At 42.0% G+C, this 20228-nt stretch overlaps 1 protein-coding gene across 1 annotated transcript in view; it reads left to right on the forward strand.

The window, feature by feature from the left end:
- The window catches only part of KCP (kielin cysteine rich BMP regulator), a 565655-nt gene that overhangs the window by 217061 nt on the left and 328366 nt on the right, over nt 1-20228 (forward strand). The window contains 1 exon segment of the mRNA XM_053716343.1: nt 14761-14846. Coding sequence (XP_053572318.1) covers nt 14761-14846 — 86 coding nt within the window.

Here is a 20228-nt window from a genome sequence, read left to right on the forward strand (position 1 = left end):
GAGTTTTTTAGTGTTTAACTGTAGTTTTTTTTATTCAATCAAGAGTTTGTTATTTTAAAATAGTGCTGGTATGTACTATTTACTCTGAAACAGAAAAGAGATGAAGATTTCTGTTTGTAAGAGGAAAATGATTTTAGCAACCGTTACTAAAATCCATGGCTGTTCCACACAGGACTGTTGAGAGGAATTAACTTCAGTTGGGGGAACAGTGAGCAGTCTTTTGCTGCTTGAGGTATGACACATTCTAACAAGACGATGTAATGCTGGAAGCTGTCATTTTCCCTATGGGATCCGGTAAGCCATTTTTATTCAGACAGTAAATAAGGGCTTCACAAGGGCTTATTAAGACTGTAGACATTTTCTGGGCTAAATCGATTCATATATACACATATTTAGCCTTGAGGAATCATTTAATCTGGGTATTTTTGTAAAATAATATCGGCAGGCACTGTTTTAGACACCTTATTCTCTAGGGGCTTTCCCTAATCATAGGCAGAGCCTCATTTTCGCGCCGGTATTGCGCACTTGTTTTTGAGAAGCATGACATGCAGTCGCATGTGTGAGGAGCTCTGATACATAGAAAAGACTTTCTGAAGGCGTCATTTGGTATCGTATTCCCCTTTGGGCTTGGTTGGGTCTCAGCAAAGCAGATACCAGGGACTGTAAAGGGGTTAAAGATAAAAATGGCTCCGGTTCCGTTATTTTAAGGGTTAAAGCTTCCAAATTTGGTGTGCAATACTTTTAAGGCTTTAAGACACTGTGGTGAAATTTTGGTGAATTTTGAACAATTCCTTCATACTTTTTCGCAATTGCAGTAATAAAGTGTGTTCAGTTTAAAATTTAAAGTGACAGTAACGGTTTTATTTTAAAACGTTTTTTGTACTTTGTTATCAAGTTTATGCCTGTTTAACATGTCTGAACTACCAGATAGACTGTGTTCTGAATGTGGGGAAGCCAAGGTTCCTTCTCATTTAAATAGATGTGATTTATGTGACACTGAAAATGATGCCCAAGATGATTCCTCAAGTGAGGGGAGTAAGCATGGTACTGCATCATTCCCTCCTTCGTCTACACCAGTCTTGCCCACTCAGGAGGCCCCTAGTACATCTAGCGCGCCAATACTCCTTACTATGCAACAATTAACGGCTGTAATGGATAATTCTATCAAAAACATTTTAGCCAAAATGCCCACTTATCAGCGCAAGCGCGACTGCTCTGTTTTAGATACTGAAGAGCATGGGGACGCTGATGATAATGGTTCTGAAATGCCCCTACACCAGTCTGAGGGGGCCAGGGAGGTTTTGTCTGAGGGAGAAATTTCAGATTCAGGGAAAATTTCTCAACAAGCTGAACCCGATGTGATTACATTTAAATTTAAGTTGGAACATCTCCGCGCTCTGCTTAAGGAGGTATTATCCACTCTGGATGATTGTGAGAATTTGATCATCCCAGAGAAACTATGTAAAATGGACAAGTTCCTAGAGGTCCCGGGGCTCCCAGAAGCTTTTCCTATACCCAAGCGGGTGGCGGACATTGTAAATAAAGAATGGGAAAGGCCCGGTATACCTTTCGTCCCTCCCCCCATATTTAAAAAATTGTTTCCTATGGTCGACCCCAGAAAGGACTTATGGCAGACAGTCCCCAAGGTCGAGGGAGCGGTTTCTACTTTAAACAAACGCACCACTATACCCATAGAAGATAGTTGTGCTTTCAAAGATCCTATGGATAAAAAATTAGAAGGTTTGCTTAAAAAGATGTTTGTTCAGCAAGGTTACCTTCTACAACCAATTTCATGCATTGTCCCTGTCACTACAGCCGCGTGTTTCTGGTTCAATGAGCTAGTAAAGGCGATCGATAGTGATTCTCCTCCTTATGAGGAGATTATGGACAGAATCCATGCTCTCAAATTGGCCAATTCTTTCACCCTAGACGCCACTTTGCAATTGGCTAGGTTAGCGGCGAAAAATTCTGGGTTTGCTATTGTGGCGCGCAGAGCGCTTTGGTTGAAATCTTGGTCAGCGGATGCGTCTTCCAAGAACAAACTACTTAACATTCCTTTCAAGGGGAAAACGCTGTTTGGCCCTGACTTGAAAGAGATTATCTCTGATATCACTGGGGGTAAGGGCCACGCCCTTCCTCAGGATAGGTCTTTCAAGGCCAAAAATAAACCTAATTTTCATCCCTTTCGTAGAAACGGACCAGCCCCAAGTGCTACGTCCTCTAAGCAAGAGGGTAATACTTCTCAAGCCAAGCCAGCCTGGAGACCAATGCAAGGCTGGAACAAGGGAAAGCAGGCCAAGAAACCTGCCACTGCTACCAAGACAGCATGAAATGTTGGCCCCCGATCCGGGACCGGATCTGGTGGGGGGCAGACTCTCTCTCTTTGCTCAGGCTTGGGCAAGAGATGTTCTGGATCCTTGGGCACTAGAAATAGTCTCCCAAGGTTATCTTCTGGAATTCAAGGGGCTTCCCCCAAGGGGGAGGTTCCACAGGTCTCAATTGTCTTCAGACCATATAAAGAGACAGGCATTCTTACATTGTGTAGAAGACCTGTTAAAAATGGGAGTGATTCATCCTGTTCCATTAGGAGAACAAGGGATGGGGTTCTACTCCAATCTGTTCATTGTTCCCAAAAAAGAGGGAACGTTCAGACCAATCTTAGATCTCAAGATCTTAAAACAAGTTTCTCAAGGTTCCATCGTTCAAAATGGAAACCATTCGAACAATTCTTCCTTCCATCCAGGAAGGTCAATTCATGACCACGGTGGATTTAAAGGATGCGTATCTACATATTCCTATCCACAAGGAACATCATCGGTTCCTAAGGTTCGCATTCCTGGACAAGCATTACCAGTTCGTGGCGCTTCCTTTCGGATTAGCCACTGCTCCAAGGATTTTCACAAAGGTACTAGGGTCCCTTCTAGCGGTACTAAGACCAAGGGGCATTGCAGTAGTTCCTTACTTGGACGACATTCTGATTCAAGCGTCGTCCCTTCCTCAAGCAAAGGCTCACACGGACATAGTCCTGGCCTTTCTCAGATCTCACGGATGGAAAGTGAACGTGGAAAAGAGTTCTCTATCTCCGTCGACAAGGGTTCCCTTCTTGGGAACAATAATAGACTCCTTAGAAATGAGGATTTTTCTGACAGAGGCCAGAAAAACAAAACTTCTAAACTCTTGTCAAACACTTCATTCCGTTCCTCTTCCTTCCATAGCGCAGTGCATGGAAGTAATAGGTTTGATGGTAGCGGCAATGGACATAGTTCCTTTTGCGCGCATTCATCTAAGACCATTACAACTGTGCATGCTCAGTCAGTGGAATGGGGACTATACAGACTTGTCTCCGAAGATACAAGTAAATCAGAGGACCAGAGACTCACTCCGTTGGTGGCTGTCCCTGGACAACCTGTCACAAGGGATGACCTTCCGCAGACCAGAGTGGGTCATTGTCACGACCGACGCCAGTCTGATGGGCTGGGGCGCGGTCTGGGGACCCCTGAAAGCTCAGGGTCTTTGGTCTCGGGAAGAATCTCTTCTACCGATAAATATTCTGGAACTGAGAGCGATATTCAATGCTCTCAAGGCTTGGCCTCAGCTAGCAAAGGCCAAGTTCATACGGTTTCAATCAGACAACATGACGACTGTTGCGTACATCAACCATCAGGGGGGAACAAGGAGTTCCCTGGCGATGGAAGAAGTGACCAAAATCATTCAATGGGCGGAGACTCACTCCTGCCACCTATCTGCAATCCACATCCCAGGAGTGGAAAATTGGGAAGCGGATTTTCTGAGTCGTCAGACATTACATCCGGGGGAGTGGGAACTCCATCCGGAAATCTTTGCCCAAATTACTCAACTGTGGGGCATTCCAGACATGGATCTGATGGCCTCTCGTCAGAACTTCAAGGTTCCTTGCTACGGGTCCAGATCCAGGGATCCCAAGGCGACTCTAGTAGATGCACTAGTAGCACCTTGGACCTTCAAACTAGCTTATGTATTCCCGCCGTTTCCTCTCATCCCCAGGCTGGTAGCCAGGATCAATCAAGAGAGGGCGTCGGTGATCTTGATAGCTCCTGCGTGGCCACGCAGGACTTGGTATGCAGATCTGGTGAATATGTCATCGGCTCCACCATGGAAGCTACCTTTGAGACGAGACCTTCTTGTTCAAGGTCCGTTCGAACATCCGAATCTGATCTCACTCCAGCTGACTGCTTGGAGATTGAACGCTTGATCTTATCAAAACGAGGGTTCTCAGATTCTGTTATTGATACTCTTGTTCAGGCCAGAAAGCCTGTAACTAGAAAAATTTACCACAAAATATGGAAAAAATATATCTGTTGGTGTGAATCTAAAGGATTCCCTTGGGACAAGGTAAAGATTCCTAAGATTCTATCCTTTCTTCAAGAAGGATTGGAGAAAGGATTATCTGCAAGTTCCTTGAAGGGACAGATTTCTGCCTTGTCTGTGTTACTTCACAAAAAGCTGGCAGCTGTGCCAGATGTTCAAGCCTTTGTTCAGGCTCTGGTTAGAATCAAGCCTGTTTACAAACCTTTGACTCCTCCTTGGAGTCTCAACTTAGTTCTTTCAGTTCTTCAGGGGGTTCTGTTTGAACCCTTACATTCCGTTGATATTAAGTTATTATCTTGGAAAGTTTTGTTTTTGGTTGCAATTTCTTCTGCTAGAAGAGTTTCAGAATTATCCGCTCTGCAGTGTTCTCCTCCTTATCTGGTGTTCCATGCAGATAAGGTGGTTTTACGTACTAAACCTGGTTTTCTTCCAAAAGTTGTTTCTAACAAAAACATTAACCAGGAGATAGTCGTACCTTCTTTGTGTCCGAAACCAGTTTCGAAGAAGGAACGTTTGTTGCACAATTTGGATGTTGTTCGCGCTCTAAAATTCTATTTAGATGCTACAAAGGATTTTAGACAAACATCTTCCTTGTTTGTTGTTTATTCTGGTAAAAGGAGAGGTCAAAAAGCAACTTCTACCTCTCTCTCTTTTTGGATTAAAAGCATCATCAGATTGGCTTATGTGACTGCCGGACGGCAGCCTCCTGAAAGAATCACAGCTCATTCCACTAGGGCTGTGGCTTCCACATGGGCCTTCAAGAACGAGGCTTCTGTTGATCAGATATGTAGGGCAGCGACTTGGTCTTCACTGCACACTTTTACCAAATTTTACAAGTTTGATACTTTTGCTTCTTCTGAGGCTATTTTTGGGAGAAAGGTTTTGCAAGCCGTGGTGCCTTCCATTTAGGTGACCTGATTTGCTCCCTCCCTTCATCCGTGTCCTAAAGCTTTGGTATTGGTTCCCACAAGTAAGGATGACGCCGTGGACCGGACACACCTATGTTGGAGAAAACAGAATTTATGTTTACCTGATAAATTACTTTCTCCAACGGTGTGTCCGGTCCACGGCCCGCCCTGGTTTTTTAATCAGGTCTGATCATTTATTTTCTTTAACTACAGTCACCACGGTATCATATGGTTTCTCCTATGCAAATATTCCTCCTTAACGTCGGTCGAATGACTGGGGTAGGCGGAGCCTAGGAGGGATCATGTGACCAGCTTTGCTGGGCTCTTTGCCATTTCCTGTTGGGGAAGAGAATATCCCACAAGTAAGGATGACGCCGTGGACCGGACACACCGTTGGAGAAAGTAATTTATCAGGTAAACATAAATTCTGTTTTTTTTTATTTGGGGGGGTTGGTTGGGTGGTGGGTTTTACTGTTGGGGGGTCTTTGTATTTTTTTTCAGGGAAAATAGATGATTTCTTTAGGGCAATGCTTTACAAAAGGCCCCTTTAAGGGCTATTGGTAGTTTATTGTAGGCTAGGGTTCTTTTTTATTTTGGGGGGATTTCTATTTTTATAGGGCTATTATATTAGGTGTAATTGTTTTTATTTTGGATAATTTCGTTTATTTTTCGTAATTTAGTATTTTTTATTTTTGCAATTTAGAATTTTTTATTTTTTGTAATTTTAGTATTTTTAATTTTTTTGTAATTGTAGATTTTTTTTTTTTAATAGTGTTAGGTTTTTTTAATGTGTAGTTTAATTTATTTAATTTGTAGTTATTTTAATTTTAGTATAATAGTAATGCTAGTTTAATATATAGTTTAAACTTAGTTTTTTTAAATTTATTTTAAGATAGGGATATTGTAATTTTAATATAAAGTTAGGGGGTTGTTAGGTTTAGGGGTTAATAGTTTTAATTTATTTTTTTGCGATGTGGAGGCTGTTGGTTTAGGGGTTAATAGGTTTATTTAATGGCAGTGATGTGGGAGGCTAGAGGTTTAGGGAGCGGCAGAATATGGGTTAATATCTTTATTATAATGTGGACGATGTTGGGGTATGGGGAAATAGGGGTTAATAACTTTATTATAGTGGTGGCGATGTCGGGGGCGGTGGAATAGGGGTTAATACATTTTATTAGTGGCGGCGATGTCGGGAGCGGCAGATTAGGGGTTAATAGGTCACACTTGAGAGGCTGTGCCTGTTCCACAGCATGGATCTTGGAGGGTAAGAAAACGCTATACAGGGTCACAGTGTGGCTCCTTTATACCTCGATAGGATCAAGGGTTAATATCTCCTTCAGGGAGATTATTAAATGTTGCGCAGCTCATAAAAGCTTAGCGCCCTTTTTCATAGCAGGGGAAGTCCTGTCTTACGCACCATGTGACCGGGTGCGGTCTCTTTCATGTCCTAAGATCCTGCTGCAGACATCATTCCTGAGGAGAGTGTTTTCATTGTTAGCTGTCTGGGTCTAAGAGGTGGTGAGTGCCCCAGCCATTGGGAGTATTAAGGAGCCGTTTTTTAAATAGAAGCGTTTCCTTTTGCTAAAGCTATGGAGGACTCTGATACTACATTAGAAGGTTCCGATCCTTCTGTATGGATTAATAATTCCTGTTTATATTGTGAGGAGGCTGTGGTTTGCCTGCCAGCTCAATTTTGTTCCATTTGCCTAAACACTGTTCTAAAGTCTAAGAAGGGAGACAAGCGCTATTAGCCCTTCTGAGCCGTCTACTTCTCAGGAATCTGGGTGCCGAGAAATTACTACCCTTTCTACATTACCCGCTCCACATGCAGTTCCCCGCAGCTCAACTAATCCTCCATCTGGAGGGGGCCTTTTTCCAGCGGATTTTACAGTGTAGTTACAATCGGCGTTGCCTGCGGCCCTGAGAGCCTTACCTCGCTCTAACAAATGCAAGAGTAAGGTTAAACATAGTTCTCCCGACCTAGAGTCATCTTAATATTTGTCGGATTTAGCTACTATATCCCAGCTATCTGAGGAGAAGTTAACCTCTGTAGTTTCAAAGGGTGAACTTTCTCAGTCGGAGACTTCAGTTTCTAAACCTCCTTCAGTGGAGGAACCCTCCTTTAGATTTAAAATTGAGCATCTGTGTTTTGTATTAAAGGAGGTTCTACCTACACTAGAGGTTCCAGAGACTACACTCCCTGAGGAACCTAAGATCCCTAAATTAGACAGTGTTTATGAATATAGGAAGGTCCCTCTGACTTTTCCTGTGCCAGTTAAGATGGCAAACATTATTAGTAACGAATGGGAAAGAGTAAAAACTTCTTTTTCCCCCTCGTCAATTTTTAAAAAATGATTCCTGTTCCTGACTCTCAATTATATTTGTGGGGCTCCATCCCTAAGGTGGATGGCGCTATCTCTTACCTGACTAAGCATACTACTATCCCTCTGTAAGATAGTTCTTCTTTTAGAGAGCCTATGGATAAGAAAATGGAAACTTTTCTCAGGAAGATGTTTCAATATACAGGGTTTTTATTTCAACCGGCGGTAGCTGTAGCTGCGGTTGCTGGAGCAGCTACCTACTGGTGCGACACTCTGTCTGAGCTCAATGAGGTGGAGACTGCCCTCAAGGTTATTTTAGGAGAGAATTAAAGCACTGAGAATTGCTAACTCCTTCATCTGTGACGCGAATATGCAGATTATTCTCATAAATGCAAAGGCTTCTGGCTTTGCGGTTCTAGTCCGCCGGGCTCTCTGGTTGAAGTCTTGGTCTGCTGATATGACTTCTAAATTCAGTCTCCTTTCTCTTCCCTTCAAGGGAAAGATTTTATTCGGTCCAGGGCTGGACTCCATTATCTCTACGGTTACCGGAGGGAAAGGTGCCTTCCTACCGTAGGATAAGAAGAATAGGCCTAAGGCACGGCAACTGTCTAATTTTCGTTCCTTTTGTGCTGACCAGTCACAACAACAGCAGTTCTCTTCGAAAATCCGAGAAGCCCAAGAGTACTTGGAAGCCGGCTCAGTCCTGGAATAAGTCCAAACAGACTAAGAAGCCCGCCGAGAACAAATCGCCATGAAGGGGTGGCCCCTGATCCGGGATCGGATCGAGTAGGGGGCAGACTGTATCTTTTCTCAGACGCTTGGTTCCAGGATGTACAGGACCCTTGGGTCCTGGAGGTTGTATCTCAAGGATACAGGATAGGATTCAAGTCTCATCCGCCCAGGGGCAGATTCCTACTCTCCAGCCTGTCTACAAGTCAAGAAAAGAGGGCTGCCTTCTTAGGTTGCGTACGGGATCTCTCCTCTCTAGTATTTGTCCCGGTATCAACAGCAGAAAGAGGTTTGGTTTTATTCAAAACTTTTTTGTGGTTCCAAAGAAGGAGGGAACTTTTCGCAGAATTCTGAACCTAAAGTGCCTAAACAAGTTTCTGAGTGTTCCCTCTTTCAAGATGGAGACAATACAGTCATACCTTCACGTCCCGATTCACAGGGAATATTTTCAGTTCCTGAGGTTTCCTTTTCTGGACCAGCACTTCCAGTTCATAGCTCTTCCATTTGGCCTAGCTACTTTTCCAAGGATATTTACAAAGGTTCTGGGGGTTCTTCTAGTCGTTGCCAGAACACAAGGTATTGCAGTAGCGTCTTACCTGGACAATATCTTGGTACAGGCACCATCTATTTGTCTAGCAGAAGAACATTCGGAGTCCCTTCTCAATCTTCTTCGATCACATGGATGGAAAATAAACTTGGAAAAGAGTTCTCTTACTCCAAGTACAAAGGTGAATTTTCTAGGAACTATAATAGACTCCATATCCATGAGAATATTCCTCACAGATCAGAGACGTTGCAAGCTATCTTCTGCATGTCTTGCCCTCCAGGCCTCCTCGAGACCCTCAGTGGCTCAGTGTATGGAGGTAATCGGACTCATGGTGTCCTGCATGGACATCATTCCTTTTGCCAGATTCCATCTCAGACCCTCATAACTATGCATGCTGAGATAATGGAACGGCGACCATTCAGATCTATCTCAACAGATCGTGCTGGACAGCCTGTTGAGAGACTCGCTCTCCTGGTGGCTCTGTCCAGATTATCTGTCCCAAGGTACGTGCTTTTTGACACCGTCCTGGGAGATTGTGACTACGGACGCAAGCCTTTCCGGCTGGGGAGCCTTTTGGGTTGCCAAGAAGGCACAAGGTCTGTGGACTCCCTTTCAATCAATATTTTGGAACTCCGGGCAATCTTCAATGCCTTGAAGGCTTGGCCCCTTCTCGGTTCGTCCCAGTTTATAAGATTCCAATCAGACAATATAATCTTGGTTGCCTATATCAACCATCAGGGGGGAACGAGAAGTTCCTTGGAGATGAGAGAAGTATCTCAGATACTAGAGTGGGCGGAGACTCACAAATGTACGCTGTCAGTGATCCACATTCCGTGTGTGGACAACTGGGAAGCGGACTTCCTCAGCAGGCAATCCTTTCACCCAGGGAAATGGTCTCTTCACTCAGAGGGGTTTGCAGCGATATGCAGTGAGTGGGGGATGCCGGAGATAGATTTCATGGCATCCCACCTCAATACTAAGCTACCCAGGTACGGGTCGAGGGATCTTCAGGCAGAACTGATAGATGCCCTATCAGTACCATGGAGGTTCAGACTTGTATATCTTTTTCCTCCACTACTGCTTCTCCCTCGTGTGGTGGCTCGCATCAAGCAGGAGCGAGCATCAGTGATTCTGATTGCACTATCATGGCTGTGAAGGACGTGGTTTGCAGATCTGGTGGGGATGTCCTCATCTCCTCAGTTGAGGTTACCTTGTCACAGGGATCTGCTGATAAAGGGTCCCTTCGTTCATCAAAATCTAGATTCTCTGAGGCTGACTGCGTGTCAATTGAACGCTTAGTCTTAGCCAAGAGAAGGTTTTGTGAGAGTGTTATCGACACTCTGGTTCAGGCTTGTAAGCCAGTTACTCGTCATATCTACCATAAAGTGTGGAGGACTTATTTGTACTGGTGTGAAGAGCGTAACTTTTCCTGGCATAAGGTTAAGGTTGCCAGAATTTTAGCTTTCCTCCAGGATGGTTTGGAGAAGGGTTTATCTGCTAGTTCCCTGAAGAGACATATATCGGCCCTGTCGGTGTTACTGCACAAAAGATTGTCTGAGCTTCCGGATGTGCAGTCCTTTGTTAAGGCTCGGATCAGACCCGTGTTTAGATCTGGGGCTCCGCCTTGGAGCCTCAATCTTGTTCTTAGTGTTTTGAAGCAAGCTCTGTTTGAGCCTATGCATACTGTTGACATTAAATTGTTATCTTGGAAGGTTCTTTTTTTTGTTGGCTATTGCCTTTGCGTGCAGAGTTTCTGAGATTTCTGCCTTGCAATGTGATCCCCCTTATCTGGTTTTTCATGCTGATAAGGTGGTTTTACGTACTAAACAAGGGTTCCTCCCTAAGGTGGTGTTGAATCGTAACATTAATCAAGAAATTGTTGTTCCTTCCTTGTGTCCTAATCCTTCTTCATCGAAGGAACGTTTGCTTCAAAATATAGATGTGGTTCGTGCCTTGAAGTTCTATCTTCAGGCTACTAAGGAATTCAGACAATCTTCCTCTTTGTTTGTCATCTATATGGGGAAGAGTAAGGGGCAGAAAGCTACTACACCTTCTCTATCTTTCTGGTTGAGGAGTGTTATCCGCTTAGCTTATGAGACAGCGGGAAGGCAGCCTCCTGAGAGGATAATGACTCATTTCACTAGAGCAGTGGCTTCCTGTTGGGCTTTTAAGAACGAAGCCACAATGGATCAGATTTGTAAAGCAACTACCTGGACCTCCTTACACTTCTTCTAAATTTTATAAGTTTGATGTGTTTGCTTCAGCTGAAGCAGCTTTCGGGAGAAAAGTTTTGCAGGCTGTGGTGCCCTCAGAATAGGGTCCGCCTTTTTTCTCTCTTCCCTCCCGTTATTCATTCAGAATTTTCCTACCTTAATTCCGATTGGCTGATAGAATCCTATCAGCCAATCGGAATTCGAGGGACGCCATCTTGGATGACGTCCCTTAAAGGAGCCTTCATTCGTCGGTAGTCCGTCGGGCCAGCAGGATGTTCCGTGTCGGAGGTCTGCAAGATGGATCCTGAAGAAAGAAGATTGAAGACCCCGCTTGTAAGATGACATCGCCGGGATGGAAGACTTCTTCAGCGCCGCCTGGAGGATCACTTCATCGGATGGAAGACTTCTTCAGCGCCCCTTGGAGGATCACTTCTGCCGCTCCGGATCTCCTCTTCAGTTCCATCGGTGGCTCGGCTGAGTGAAGACGACTCAAGGTAGGATGATCTTCAGGGGGGTAGTGTAAGGTTTATTTAAGGGGGGTTTGGGTTAGATTAGGGGTATGTGGGTGTTGGGTTTTAATGTTGGGGGGGTTGTATTTTTCTTTTACAGGCAAAAGAGCAGTTTTCTTTGGGGCATGCCCCGCAAAAAGCCCTTTTAAGGGCTGGTAAGGTAAAAGAGCTTTGAACTTTTTTAATTTAGAATAGGGTAGGGCATTTTTTTATTTTGGGGGGCTTTGTTATTTTATTAGGGGGCTTAGAGTAGGTGTAATTAGTTTAAAATTGTTGTAATATTTTTCTAATGTTTGTAAATATTTTTTTATTTTTTGTAACTTAGTTCTTTTTTATTTTTTGTACTTTAGTTAGTTTATTTAATTGTATTTATTTGTAGGTATTGTATTTAATTAATTTATTGATAGTGTAGTGTTAGGTTTAATTGTAGATAATTGTAGGTATTTTATTTAATTAATTTATTGATAGTATAGTGTTAGGTTTAATTGTAACTTAGGTTAGGATTTATTTTACAGGTAATTTTGTAATTATTTTAACTAGGTAACTATTAAATAGTTAATAACTATTTAATAGCTATTGTACCTGGTTAAAATAAATACAAAGTTGCCTGTAAAATAAATATAAATCCTAAAATAGCTACAATATAATTACAATTTATATTGTAGCTATATTAGGGTTTATTTTACAGGTAAGTATTTAGCTTTAAATAGGAATAATTTATTTAATAAGAGCTAATTTATTTAGTTAGATTTAAATTATATTTAAGTTAGGGGGGTGTTAGTGTTAGGGTTAGACTTAGCTTTAGGGGTTAATACATTTATTATAGTAGCGGTGAGGTCCGGTCGGCAGATTAGGGGTTAATACTTGAAGTTAGGTGTAGGTGAGGTTAGGGAGGGCAGATTAGGGGTTAATACTATTTATTATAGGGTTATTGAGGCGGGAGTGAGGCGGATTAGGGGTTAATAACTTTATTATAGTAGCGGCGAGGTCCGGTCGGCAGATTAGGGGTTAATAAGTGTAGGTAGGTGTCGGCGACGTTGAGGGGGCAGATTAGGGGTTAATAAATATAATATAGGGGTCGGCGGTGTTAGGGGCAGCAGATTAGGGGTACATAAGTATAACGTAGGTGGCTGCGGTGTACGGTCAGCAGATTAGGGGTTAAAAATTTTTATTATAGTGGCGGCGATGTGGGGGGACCTCGGTTTAGGGGTACATAGGTAGTTTATGGGTATTAGTGTACTTTAGAGCACAGTAGTTAAGAGCTTTATGAACCGGCGTTAGCCCAGAAAGCTCTTAACTCCTGGTTTTTTTCTGCGGCTGGAGCCAAGACTCTAAATACCAGCGTTAGAAAGATCCCATTGAAAAGATAGGATACACAAATGGCGTAGGGGGATCTGCGGTATGGAAAAGTCGCGGCTGCAAAGTGAGCGTTAGACCCTTTAATGACTTACTCCAAATACCAGCAGGCGGTAAAAACCAGCGTTAGGACCCCCTAACGCTGGTTTTGACGGCTACCGCAAAACTTTAAATCTAGGCGTCTGGGTTTATTTTACAGGTAAGTATTTAGTTTTAAATAGGATTAATTTAGTTAATGCGAGTAATATTATTTAGCTTTATTTAAATAATATTTAAGTTAGGGGGTGTTAGGGTTAGTGTTAGACTTAGGTTTAGGGGTTAATAATTTTAATATAGGTGGCGGCGGTATAGGGGGGCAAGATAGGGGTTAATAACTTTAATATAGGTGGCGGCGGGGTCCTGTTGCGGCGGGGTCCGGGATCCGCAGGATAGGGGTTAATACGTTTATGTAGGTGGCAGCGGTATAGGGGGCGGCAGATTAGGGGTTAATATGTATAATGTAGGTGGCGGCGGGGTCCGGGAGCGGCAGTTTAGGGGTTAACATGTTTATTATAGTTGCGGCGGGGTCCAGGAGTGGCGGTTTAGGGGTTAATAAGTTTATTTAGTTGCGGCGGTGTGGGGGGGGCAGATTAGGGGTGTTTAGACTCGGGGTACATGTTAGGGTGTTAGGTGCAGACACCTCCCATAGGAATCAATGGGATATCGTGCAGCAGCGAACATAAGCTTTCGCTATGGTCAGACTCCCATTGATTCCTATGGGATCCGCCGCCTCCAGGGCGGCGGATTGAAATCCAGGTACGCTGGGCCAGAATAGTGGCGAGCGTACCTGGTAGGTATTTGATAACTACCAAAAGTAGTCAGATTTTGTCGAACTTGCTTTCGGAACATCTGTAGTGACGTAACCATCGATCTGTGTCGGACTGAGTCCGGCGGATCATAGGTTACGTCACTATATTCTACTTTTGCCGGGCAGTAGGGCTTGATAACTATGGCGAATCAGCCTCGCCACAAATACGTTGCGGAATTCCAGCGTATTTGCGGTTGACGGCTTGATAACTAGAGGCCAAAGTCTCAATTTCAGGTGAATTGGTAAAATAAATCCTGCTCTTGAATTTTTTTGCTTTTCCTACACAGGGTGGGATAGAGATGAATTAAGCACTTACACATGTGAGCTCTGTCTTCTGACCTGGTCTAATCTGTTTAGATTCTTCTCACTACCGTCTTCTGTGCCTATTTGTTGTTTTGTGCCTTGTTATTCCTGTTACCGTTCTGCATGTCTGACTTGTTTTATGTTATTTAAGCTCCCTGGTGAGTCAGTTATGACAATTCAGCGCACTATGTGAACAATCTTATGTAGAGCTGCTCAGACTTACCATTGTATTGAAAAGTCATATGAGGGGTGCTACATCTCACAGTAACTTATTCTTTACTAGTCTCCTGCTGGTCTGATACTGGACATAGTGCTATATTTAGTCATTGTGCTGCCCTAGGCACTGGGAAATCTGTGACCCTGAATCCATCACTCTCAACAATTGTAGGTCATGTTTCTTCATACATTTCTCTCAATAAGACATGAGTAATGCATGGTGAGGTCATACACCTTCTCTAGACATCCAGCGATCACTGATTTGCAATGCAATAAATAAATAAAGAACACGTAGGACTGGGAAAGCATCGTGCTATACAATACCCCTTATAATTTGTTGTCACTCTAAATCCTGCTGTGCTAGGCCCTGACTGAACATGTGTTATTGTGTGAGTAGAATCAGATCTGTACTGTGTATCTCATCACACGAGCAGGAGGCTGAATTCCAACACTTTATTTTTCAGAAAGGAAATGTCCAGTGCAGCCCCACGCCCTGCCCCCCGACTCCCTGTAGGAATCCTATCCGGAAACCTGGGGAATGCTGCCCGAGGTCAGTGAGGGGAACGTCTAAGTAGTTTTCATGTATCATTATGAGGACACCGGTTTATCATTAGACCAGTGTCCTACAGCTACTTTATCATTATACCTGTGTCCTGCAGCTACTTTATCATTACACCAGTGTCCTACAGTTACTTTATCATTACACCAGTGTCCTACAGTTACTTTATCATTACACCAGTGTTCTACAGCTACTTTAGCATTACACCAGTGTCCTACAGCTACTTTAGCATTACACCAGTGTCCTACAGCTACTTTATCATTACACCTGTGTCCTACAGTTACTTTATTATTAAACCAGTGTCCTACAGCTACTTTATAATTACACCAGTGTCCTACAGCTACTTTAGCATTACACCAGTGTCCTACAGCTACTTTAGCATTACACCAGTGTCCTACAGCTACTTTATCATTACACCAGTGTCCTACAGTTACTTTATTATTAAACCTGTGTCCTACAGCTACTTTATCATTACACCAGTGTCCTACAGCTACTTTATCATTACACCAGTGTCCTACAGTAACTTTATCATTATACCTGTGTCCTACAGCTACTTTATTAATACACCAGTGTCCTACAGTTACTTTATCATTACACCTGTGTCCTACAGTTACTTTATCATTACACCAGTGTCCTACAGCTACTTTATCATTACAACAGTGTCCTACAGCTACTTTATAATTACACCTGTGTCCTACAGCTACTTTATCATTATACCTGTGTCCTACAGTTACTTTATCATTACACCAGTGTCCTACAGCAACTTTATCATTATACCTGAGTGCCTTCAGCTACTTTAGCATTACACCTGTGTCCTACAGCTACTTTATCATTACACCTGTGTTCTACAGCTACTTTATCATTACACCTGAGTGCCTACAGCTACTTTAGCATTACACCTGTGTCCTTCAGCTACTTTATCATTACACCTGAGTGCCCACAGCTACTTTACCATTACACCAGTGTCCTACAGTTACTTTATTATTAAACCTGTGTCCTACAGCTAATTTATAATTACACCAGTGTCCTATAGCTACTTTATTATTACACCAGTGTCCTACAGCTACTTTATTATTACACCAGTGTCCTACAGCTACTTTATCATTACACCAGTGTCCTACAGTTACTTTATAATTACACCAGTGTCCTACAGGTACTTTATCATTACACCAGTGTCCTACAGTTACTTTATCATTATACCTGTGTCCTACAGCTACTTTATAATTACACCAGTGTCCTACAGCTACTTTATCATTATACCTGTGTCCTACAGCTACTTTATCATTACACCTGTGTCCTACAGTTACTTTATCATTACACCTGTGTCCTACAGTAACTTTATCATTACACCAGTGTCCTACAGCTACTTTATCATTACACCAGTGTCCTACAGTTACTTTATTATTAAACCTGTGTCCTACAGCTACTTTATAATTACACCAGTGTCCTACAGCTACTTTATCATTACACCAGTGTCCTACAGTAACTTTATTATTAAACCTGTGTCCTACAGTTACTTTATCATTACACCTGTGTCCTACAGCTACTTTATTATTACACCAGTGTCCTACAGTTACTTTATCATTACACCTGTGTCCTACAGTTACTTTATCATTACACCAGTGTCCTACAGCTACTTTATTATTACAACAGTGTCCTACAGTTATGTTATCATTACACCAGTGTTTACAGCTACTTTATCATTACACCAGTGTCCTACAGATACTTTATCATTATACCTGTGTCCTACAGTTACTTTATCATTACACCTGTGTCCTACAGCTACTTTATCATTACACCAGTGTCCTACAGCTACTTTATCATTACACATGAGTGCCTACAGCTACTTTAGCATTACACCTGTGCCCTACAGTTACTTTATCATTACACCAGTGTCCTACAGCTACTTTATCATTACACCAGTGTCCTACAGCTAATTTATCATTACACCAGTGTCCTAAAGTTACTTTATCATTACACCAGTGTCCTACAGCTACTTTATCATTACACCAGTGTCCTACAGCTACTTTATCATTACACCAGTGCCCTACAGTTACTTTATCATTACACCAGTGTCCTACAGCTACTTTATCATTACACCAGTGCCCTACAGTTACTTTATCATTACACCAGTGCCCTACAGTTACTTTATCATTACACCAGTGTCCTACAGCTACTTTATCATTACACCAGTGCCCTACAGTTACTTTATCATTACACCAGTGTCCTACAGCTACTTTATCATTACACCAGTGTCCTACAGCTAATTTATCATTACACCAGTGCCCTACAGTTACTTTATCATTACACCAGTGTCCTACAGTTACTTTATCATTACACCAGTGTCCTACAGCTACTTTACCATTACACCAGTGTCCTACAGTTACTTTATTATTACACTAGTGCCCTACAGTTACTTTATCATTACACCAGTGTTCTACAGCTACTTTATCATTACACCAGTGCCCTACAGTTACTTTATCATTACACCAGTGCCCTACAGTTACTTTATCATTACACCAGTGCCCCACAGTTACATTATAATTACACCAGTGCCCCACAGTTACATTATCATTACACCAGTGTCCTACAGCTACTTTATAATTACACAAGTGTCCTACAGCTACTTTATAATTACACCAGTGTCCTACAGCTACTTTATCATTACACCTGTGTCCTACAGCTACTTTATCATTACACCAGTGCCCTACAGTTACTTTATCATTACACCAGTGCCCCACAGTTACATTATCATTACACCAGTGTCCTACAGTTACTTTATCAATACACCTGTGTCCTACAGCTACTTTATCATTACACAAGTGTCCTACAGCTACTTTATCATTACACCAGTGCCCTACAGTTACTTTATCATTACACCAGTGCCCCACAGTTACATTATCATTACACCAGTGTCCTACAGCTACTTTATCATTACACCTGTGTCCTATAGTTACTTTATCATTATACCAGTGTCCTACAGCTACTTTATAATTACACCAGTGTCCTACAGTTACTTTATCATTACACCAGTGTCCTACAGTTACTTTATCATTACACCTGTGTCCTACAGTTACTTTATCATTATACCAGTGCCCTACAGTTACTTTATCATTATACCAGTGTCCTACCGCTACTTTATCATTATACCAGTATCCTACAGCTACTTTATCATTATACCAGTGTCCTACAGTTACTTTATCATTACACCTGTGTCCTACAGTTACTTTATCATTACACCTGTGCCCTATAGCTACTTTATCATTACACCAGTGTCCTACAGTTACTTTATCATTACACCTGTGCCCTACAGTTACTTTATCATTAAACCAGTGCCCTACAGTTACTTTATCATTACATCTGTGCCCTACAGATACTTTATCATTACACCTGTGCCCTACAGTTACTTTATCATGATACCTGTGTCCTACAGTTACTTTATCATTAAACCTGTGTCCTACAGTTACTTTATCATTATACCTGTGCCCTACAGTTACTTTATCATTATACCTGTGCCCTACAGTTATTTTATCATTACACCAGTGCCCCACAGTTACATTATAATTACACCAGTGCCCCACAGTTACATTATCATTACACCAGTGTCCTACAGCTACTTTATAATTACACCAGTGTCCTACAGCTACTTTATCATTACACCAGTGTCCTACAGCTACTTTATCATTACACCAGTGTCCTACAGCTACTTTATAATTACACCAGTGACCTACAGCTACTTTATCATTACACCAGTGTCCTACAGTTACTTTATCATTACACAAGTGTCCTACAGCTACTTTATCATTACACCAGTGCCCTACAGTTACTTTATCATTACACCAGTGTCCTACAGTTACTTTATCATTACACAAGTGTCCTACAACTACTTTATCATTACACCAGTGCCCCACAGTTACATTATCATTACACCAGTGTCCTACAGTTACTTTATTATTACACCAGTGTCCTACAGCTACTTTATCATTACACCTGTGTCCTATAGTTACTTTATCATTATACCAGTGTCCTACAGCTACTTTATAATTACACCAGTGCCCTACAGTTACTTTATCATTACACCAGTGTCCTACAGCTACTTTATCATTACACCGGTGTCCTACAGCTAATTTATCATTACACCAGTGCCCTACAGTTACTTTTTCATTACACCCGTGTCCTACAGTTACTTTATCATTACACCAGTGTCCTACAGCTACTTTACCATTACACCAGTGTCCTACAGCTACTTTACCATTACACCAGTGCCCTACAGTTACTTTATCATTACACCTGTGTTCTACAGCTACTTTATCATTACACCAGTGCCCTACAGTTACTTTATCAATACACCAGTGCCCTACAATTACTTTATCATTACACCAGTGCCCCACAGTTACATTATCATTACACCAGTGTCCTACAGCTACTTTATTATTACACCTGTGTCCTATAGTTACTTTATCATTATACCAGTGTCCTACAGCTACTTTATAATTACACCAGTGTCCTACAGTTACTTTATCATTACACCAGTGTCCTACAGTTACTTTATCATTACACCTGTGTCCTACAGTTACTTTATCATTATACCAGTGCCCTACAGTTACTTTATCATTATACCAGTGTCCTACCGCTACTTTATCATTATACCAGTATCCTACAGCTACTTTATCATTATACCAGTGTCCTACAGTTACTTTATCATTACACCTGTGTCCTACAGTTACTTTATCATTACACCTGTGCCCTACAGCTACTTTATCATTACACCAGTGTCCTACAGTTACTTTATCATTACACCTGTGCCCTACAGTTACTTTATCATTACACCTGTGCCCTACAGCTACTTTATCATTATACCTGTGCCCTACAGTTACTTTATCATTATACCTGTGTCCTACAGTTAGTTTATTATTACACCAGTGCCCTACAGTTACTTTATCATTAAACCAGTGCCCTACAGTTACTTTATCATTACATCTGTGCCCTACAGATACTTTATCATTACACCTGTGCCCTACAGTTACTTTATCATGATACCTGTGTCCTACAGTTACTTTATCATTATACCTGTGTCCTACAGTTACTTTATCATTATACCTGTGCCCTACAGTTACTTTATCATTATACCTGTGCCCTACAGTTACTTTATCATTACACCTGTGTTCTACAGTTACTTTATCATTACACCAGTGTCCTACAGCTACTTTACCATTACACCTGTGTCCTACAGCTACTTTATCATTACACCTGTGTCCTACAGTTACTTTATAATTACACCAGTGACCTACAGCTACTTTATCATTACACCAGTGTCCTACAGTTACTTTATCATTACACAAGTGTCCTACATCTACTTTATCATTACACCAG

This window comes from Bombina bombina, chromosome 6 (assembly GCF_027579735.1).
Source record: "Bombina bombina isolate aBomBom1 chromosome 6, aBomBom1.pri, whole genome shotgun sequence".
Lineage (NCBI taxonomy): Eukaryota > Metazoa > Chordata > Amphibia > Anura > Bombinatoridae > Bombina > Bombina bombina.